At 41.0% G+C, this 7,511-nt stretch overlaps 1 protein-coding gene across 1 annotated transcript in view; it reads left to right on the top strand.

Annotated features, from left to right (window-relative positions):
• LOC109298514 (orofacial cleft 1 candidate gene 1 protein homolog) overlaps positions 1–7,511 on the top strand; it is a 78,985-nt gene that overhangs the window by 57,180 nt on the left and 14,294 nt on the right. Inside the window, exon 6 of the mRNA XM_019518648.1 lies at positions 5,683–5,769. Coding sequence (XP_019374193.1) covers positions 5,683–5,769 — 87 coding nt within the window. The remainder of the gene's footprint in view (positions 1–5,682; positions 5,770–7,511) is intronic.

Genomic DNA, 7,511 nt, shown 5'->3' with positions numbered 1-7,511 from the left:
GGGGGGATCTAGTGGCCATGTGCAAACTAGTCAGAGGGGACCAGCAGGCATTGGGGGAGTCCTTGTTCCCCCGAGCACTACCAGGAGTGACTAGAAATAATGGTCACAAGCTGGCAGAGGGTAGATTCAGGCTAGACATCAGGAGGCGCTACTTCACTGTCAGGGCGGCTAGGATCTGGAACCAACTTCCAAGAGAAGTAGTGCTGGCTCCTACACTGCGGGTCTTTAAGAGGAGGCTGGATGAACACCTGGCTGGGGTCATTTGACCCCAGTACTCTTTCCTGCCATGTCAGGGGGTCGAACTTGATGATCTGCTCAGGTCCCTTCCGACCCTACCAACTATGCAACTATGAAACTATGAATAATTGTGTACATGGAAGTGTCAAGGTAACTGGCCATGTAGTGATGTCTATTCTAGTTATGCTGAGTTGTAGAAATAACTGATAACTCTGTTCAGTGGCCAAAAAACTTTTGGATGCTCTGAAACAGTTCCTCCCCTTCCCCTCACCCCCACCAAACTCAAAATTCAGAAAAAATATTCTTTTGGGTCACATGAAATGTTTTGTTCAAAATTTAGCATTTTTGTGTTCAGAAATTTTGAACATTTAAATTAAATGTAAGTAAATTAGTAGCAAAACATTTCGAAATGAAAAATACTTGGAAGCAGAAGATACAAGTTGAAATCCCTTCTGGGTCTCCTGTTTCCCAAGGAAATACTCTAACCACTACACTAAAGAGTCTCCCTAAAATGGGAGGGTCCCCCTCCCCTCTTTCTAATACTTGCTAGTCATGGGTTTTCTCCCACTAACATTTCAGGACTTGACCAGCCTTACACACATATACCAATGATTCCATTTCCTCCGGGATGGAATATAGTCCCACAGAGCTCCATGGGCAATGATGAATCCCCAACTGTATGTGTATGCCAAAATCTGAAGTTATGTGGCTACATAACTTTAAGTGAATGGTAATAGGAAGTGAAGCTTAATGAAATGAAAGTGAGTGAAGAGTACACAGAATCTGATCCTAAGTGACTAGTAAGGCTGAGCAGGAAATAATTTTCTTGTCCCACAAGAATCTTTAAGATTTTAAAAGTTCTTGCCATCTGAAATCATGTTGACACTTAAAATCTCAGATTTTGGAAATGAACAAATTCCCCCAAAATAGTCAATTGAAATGTTTTATAATAGTTATTTTGAAATTTCCCATTAATTTTGGGTTGTGTAGAAAGGATGTTGGTTCTGTAATGGCTCAGGAAATATGCAAGAGGCAAGAATTTCTGTGGGTAATAACTTTTATTGGACCAATTTCATGGTTGGGATAAACATAGGCTTTTGGGTATCACAGTACCTTTCCTTGGGTCTCTGGGTGAAAAGCAGGCACAGCAGAGCTAATGTAACAGATGGAATCAAAGTTTGTGTGAAACTTGACATGGAAACAAAAATAGGAAAGAATAGAAATATTGGAAAAAAGAGATGCATTTGATACAAAAAAATTGTTCAGGAGGATTGTGCGCCAAGTGCAGAGACTGGTGAGTAGCAGGTAGATTATTCATGGATCCTGGTTTTCTCTGTTTAAAAGAGGGGGCCCCCAGCTGCCAGGGGTATGGGGCTAGGGACCTGAGTCTGCAGCCCCCTGCTCCCCCAGCAGTGCCCGAGCCCTGGCTGCCACCTATGGGAGGCAGCAGCTGCTGTAGCAGAGTGTGGAGCCCAGCTGCCTCTCCCCAGTGGGCAGCATGGCCAGAGAAGAGCCCATGGTGGGTGGAGTGGATGCGGGCTGCCCTCTGTGGGCTCGGGGCTTCCTGCCCTGCTTCCTTCACCTGGAGGCCTTGTGGCCCAGTGGGTGGGACCCAGAATGGCAGAGCAGAGTCAGCCAGGGTGAAGAAGCTTGTTGCTGCTGCTGGGAGCCCTGCACCCCTGCCTGCTGGCAGTAGCGATGGGTACAACTCTACATCGCCACCCCCACTGCTGTTGGGTGGGCAGAGGATGCTTTGTGATGGTGGTGCAGGCTTTGCAGCGATGACACTGATATTCCCTGCCCTGTTCTGCCCTGCCACCTTGGGTTCCACCTGCTGGGCTGTGGAGGCCCTGGGGGAGGGCAGCAGGGTGGGGAGCCCAAGCCTGCAGTAGGGAGCTCCCACAGCCACCACCCCACTCACAAATTGTGGGGCTAATGCCCCCCCAGAAGGGTTTGCAGTGGTGGAGAGATGGACCCCTCCCCACCACCCTGATGGTCTAGCCAAGTGTGGTTCCATGCTGCTCCCTACCTGAGCCCTGCAGCCATGTATTCTGGCCCTGGGCCCTAAGCCCCATGCACCACCCAGGCTGGGCAGCAGCCCCAGGCCTTCCCAACCCCCTCCCTCCCTATGGGGTCCTGACCCTCTACCATACTGCCAGACTTACCTGCAGGGAGCTGCTCTTCTGACTGCCTGACAGCCATGTGCATATATCCGTGCAACCACACTGCTACATCCACCTGGATCTGCCACTGGTACCATGTTGTTGAATCTCATGAACATTTTGTCTCCTTCCTCTGTACAAACAGAGGAATCCACTGACTTCAGCCAAGCTATGCCTACTTGGATTATCACCTGACTTGTCAAAAGAACCTGCATCCAGCTTTATGGGAACATAGAATAATTCATCGGATTCCACCCTGTTTATAACATGTAATAAGCTAAAGCTTTTGAGGGATGGACTGATTATGAAGTTGAAATGTGAGTCTGAATAAAGCAAAACCCAATGATAGAAAATCACATGGCTCTGAAATGGAGAAAATAGTGACAGTATCTTGCCAAGCAAAACCAGTAAGTTTTGTAATGTTGTTCAAAATAACTTTAAGCAAACACCACAGAAACTTTTGATTCATGGTATCTGTATCACAAAGGAGTACAAAGTGAATTCCCTCAGTGAACTGTTAATTCACATGTTATATACTTTCAAATATTTCCAAATGCAAATGCTGACTTAGTTGTCCATTCATAAATTCCTATTAGTTACAAAATGCCTTTGGCAATATATTATGCTGACTAATATTGATACTTTAGTATTTTTAAAACTAAAATAAACAGGCCTCATTCATGGAATCAACAGACCAGATTCACTGGTTGCACTATAATCCACAAGCTGAGGACAATCTGCTTGAAATGCTTATACAACAGTTCCTAAATACCACAGAATCTGGTTCCAGTTGGCCTAGCCCATAATGTGGATGGACCTAGACAAGAAAAGACAACTCCAAATAGGCAGTGCTTCTATACATAAAGAACATGTCTTTGGAGGGGTTCCATTGAAGCCCTGGTAGTATTTTTAATATGTTTTTAATAGTATATTTTCTTCATCAGGAGTGTCATAGGAATGCAGCATGGGCAGCAGGCATGGAGAAAGATATATTGACCTGGACATGGTTAACTCTTGACTCTGAGCAAGAGTCAGCAGGTCAAAAGATGGTATGCAGAAGTAGGGTAACACTAATGACACAGGCACAAGTGCTGTGAAACAAAGACCATGGAGCATCTGTTGGTCTGCCTACTCTTTGAGGAACTATGCACTGTGGAAGACCTTGTCTGGGCTATAGGCAGGGGCATATTATGTGCCTGATACTGGGAAAAAAAGCAAACTATAATTGTGGTAGCTGGACACAACAAGAAATTATACTGCTACTTCTAGCCCACTGTGAGAGCTGCCTTCCAGTCTTGGGATTTAGTGAACTGGAGGAGGATGATTCAAGTCCAGTGTTTCTGACCTCTGAATAACTTCAGTAATTTAAATCCATGGTGCTTCTACCATAGACAAGAGCCTAGGCCTGGTTGTCTTGGATAATACTAGTAAATAATGTTTTTTTCCCTTTCCACTATCTTTGACAGAAGTGATGGAGCTTCTTGGTAGTGAATAAAGATGAACACTCTAGGAGGGAGTCAATAAATCTTAGCTAGGCAACAGTGGTAATACTTGTTTCTCCTCGGAAGGCTATAATAAGACTATGGAATGAAGATTCCTCCTTGAACAAGATGGTTTTTACAGTTTCTCAAGGAGCACTTTATAATAAAGATAGAAAGAGCAATAGTGTAACATTTGCATCCCTCTGTATTCATTTTTGGAAAAGTTTTCTATATTGCATCCCCCAAACAGAGTGCAATATGTCTCAGTACAGAGGACTGGAGAAAGCTATGCAGTAGCTTAGTACCACTTTGTATAGTTCACAACATACACTTCCCAGTAGTTTACATTTATAGCTATGAAGCAATTGAATAAAGAGATGCATCATCACTTTCTTTTTTTTAAACACATGGGTGAATTATTTTGCCAACATATGAAAGGGTGTTCTTATAGAATCACAGTGCTTTGTGCTAGAGGAAAACAATTACAGTGAATAAGGTAGAATAGCTCTGTTATTGCAGTACATAAGACTTTGATTACATACTGCCAAGATTCATACCAGCCTAGTAGTTGTTGACAGATAAAGTAACAAAAATGAAACTCATTTATTTTTTCTTTATTGAGACCTCAAGGTAAAGCAAATTTTCAGTTCTTGTACTTACTACATTGAAAGAACAGAGACTGACAGTCAAAATGTGCCAGTCTAGAAATATAAATTAAACCTAGTTTCATATCAGAGTTTCATTTAGTCTCTGAAAAGGAGCTGCTGCTTGGATTATTTTTGATCCTAAAACAAATATACTGCAGATTGCTATAGTGTGTCTTGGATGCATTAACCCTCTCATATGTTTGACTTTTGTTTGTTTTCAAGAATAGAGATGTAAACTGCAAAGCATTGTGCCTGTTTCTACAATTTTGAAATGAGTTTTGGAGCTAGAATCTGCCAACTCCGCTCAGACTGAATAGTAATTTACTAGGCCTGTAGTCTCAATGATTTGAATGAGACTACCAGGAAGATAATTTTTTACCAAAGCAAGGATATTTTTTGAGGAAGCTGGAACTCAGCCTTGAGCAGAGAGAATTCTTTTAGCTGATGATACAGGAAGTTCTGCCAGGCAAATATACACTGCACAGTTCCTTGATAAGTTTAATGAATGACTTTTACTTTTGTAAACTTGATTATTTCCTAAAGCTAAGGATGAAGATAAAAACAGCTCTTGAAATGGAAACTGCTAAATGAGTATTTTTATCCCATCAAAATCTTGGTTTAGTTACCTACCCCAACTTAATATAATTGCTGTTCAGATTAATGAGGCAGAATTTCAGTATCTCCTCTGTAATTAAACACTTCTCTGGTTGACTACAGAATTAAAGATGCACCAGACGTTGAAACCTCAGTGGTGAAATTTAAAACTGTTAAAATTGGAAGGGTCAGCTGTGAAGCACAAGTGCCTGTACAGCCACGGTTACATTCACTTGTAAAGTGTGTCTCAAGAATAATTTGGCTTTGGTTTGGGATGTTGAGTTATTTTTCTTTTTATCATTCTATCATCTAAATTTGAGATTTTTCTCATTAGCTTCTGAGTAAGAGTAACATAAAGTGCACTTGTTTCCAAAATTACCTTTTTTGACCTTTCACAAGATGATAATTGCAGTACTAGTAGGCTTAGAAGACTTGTTAAAAAATTAAGCTTATAAAGTAGCAAAAAATGCCCCTTCACTTGCTGGTGTCGATTTCAAAATTAACATTTTGGTTCATGTGCTTCTAATAATCACTGACCCTTACTTCATGTGCTTTCCACAGGAAATGAATACAGCAGAAATTACTTTGACCCATTGATGGATGAGGAAATAAACCCAAGGCAGTGTGGGATGGAGGTCAGTGGAGAAGGTGAGGCAGAATTAAGTATGTAATTTTTGTGTCAGAATATTCTTTTTCATTCATGAAAATGAGGTGACAAAGATCACATATACAGTTCCATTTAAATATTGAGGCTTACAATTTAAATTATAAGTCTTACCCACTATGAACATGATAGGCAGTACAACTAGTCTTTCATCAAGGACAGTGAGTTAACAGGCAGGTGAAAGCAAGACTGCACTGTATTCAGTCTAGTAGTTTTTCTACATAATGAAGCACATGCTAAAAAAACAGTCTATCTGCATGTTCTGTTTCATTAAAGCATCCAATCCAGAACAAAGTAACAAACTTCATGCTTTTAACAGACTTGATTCTGAAGTCCACATGAAAGAGAAAATGCTGTCAAACTAAATGCATTTTTACCTAACTAAAGAGTGCAGGATTATACCCAGTATTTTGGGAAAGCCAAGAAATAGGAATACTTCTTTTCCATTTTCAGTTTATTAAAGGAGTTACATACTACGGAAGAATTGTGTCATCTGTGCAGGCAATAGGCCACTTCATCTTGGAAAATGCAGGCCCTTTCTGCTGCAGGGAATGCAGAGTCATTGCACTTCAGGCTCTGTGTGGATGCAAGGCAGATTAATCAGCAGATGTTGTCCTTCTCTCTGAGCAGGAGGAGAATGTCTCCTTTACTATCAAGAGGTCAAAATTAAAAAGGGCTGGAGTGAGGGTAGGAATAGATCTCTCTGAGGATGCATGGACTTAAGTATGATTGTTATTATGGTAATGAGCTGTTTAACTGCAAGACCCAATCTTCAGTCATACTCCCACTATTAGGCACCAGCAATGTGGTGGCATGCAAACATGAGTTCCCATATGTTTTCTATCCAGCCCTTGACTTTTTAACTTGGTACAACAATCCTCATCTGGGTACAGGTTCCTAGTCAAATCTATAGATGCTGTGATCTAGGTAGATCTGAAGTAGTTGTGTAAAATTTAAAAGGGATCTTAAACCACCGTCGAAGTGAACGACACACTTCTATTTCAGAGTACAAAGTACTCTGTCTTCAGGGCACAAGCTTTTTGACAGACACACAATTGAAAGAAATCACAGGCTGTATTATATGTTGGCTTCACTGACACTGTAATTTGACTCTCTATAAACCATGTGTAAAGGTTAGGAACCAGATTCAAATTGCCTCAGTAGGTGCATAACCAGGATTTAGGCAGAAGTTGGAAGCCTAAATGCTAAAGAGAGATTCAAATTGCTTTCACCCTAAAAAGTCATTACTTTTTAGACTCATACATTAATTAATGATTCAAAAGGACTCATTGGAAAGTACATGTGAGTATGTTTACAGCCCTAGAAAGCCCCACACCTTTAGGCTGGATAAAAAAATGACTTCCTTGAGTCAAGAGCACTGAATTCAGCTCAAAAGTGTTGGTTGTATCCATCTTTTCCCCAGTACCCTTGTAGTTAGAGAATTAACCCAAGATATAGGTCAACTAGTTTCTGGGCACTCCTCTCACAGAGGAGATTTAAATGCATATACAGGCATACCTCAGAGATATTGCGGGTTCGGTTCCAGACCACCGCAATAAAGCGAATATCGCAATAAAGTGAGTCACACGAATTTTTTGGTTTCCCAGTGCATATAAAAGTTATGTTTACACTATACTGTAGTCTATTAAGTGTGCAATAGCATTATGTCTAAAAAAACAATGTACATACCTTAATTAAAAAATACTTTATTGCTAAAAAATGCTAA

Source organism: Gavialis gangeticus, unplaced genomic scaffold (genome assembly GCF_001723915.1).
Source record: "Gavialis gangeticus isolate Ggan-Ray unplaced genomic scaffold, GavGan_comp1, whole genome shotgun sequence".
In the NCBI taxonomy this organism is placed as follows: domain Eukaryota; kingdom Metazoa; phylum Chordata; order Crocodylia; family Gavialidae; genus Gavialis; species Gavialis gangeticus.
Note: the sequence above shows the minus strand (reverse complement) of the source record. Positions and strands in the feature narration are given on the sequence as shown.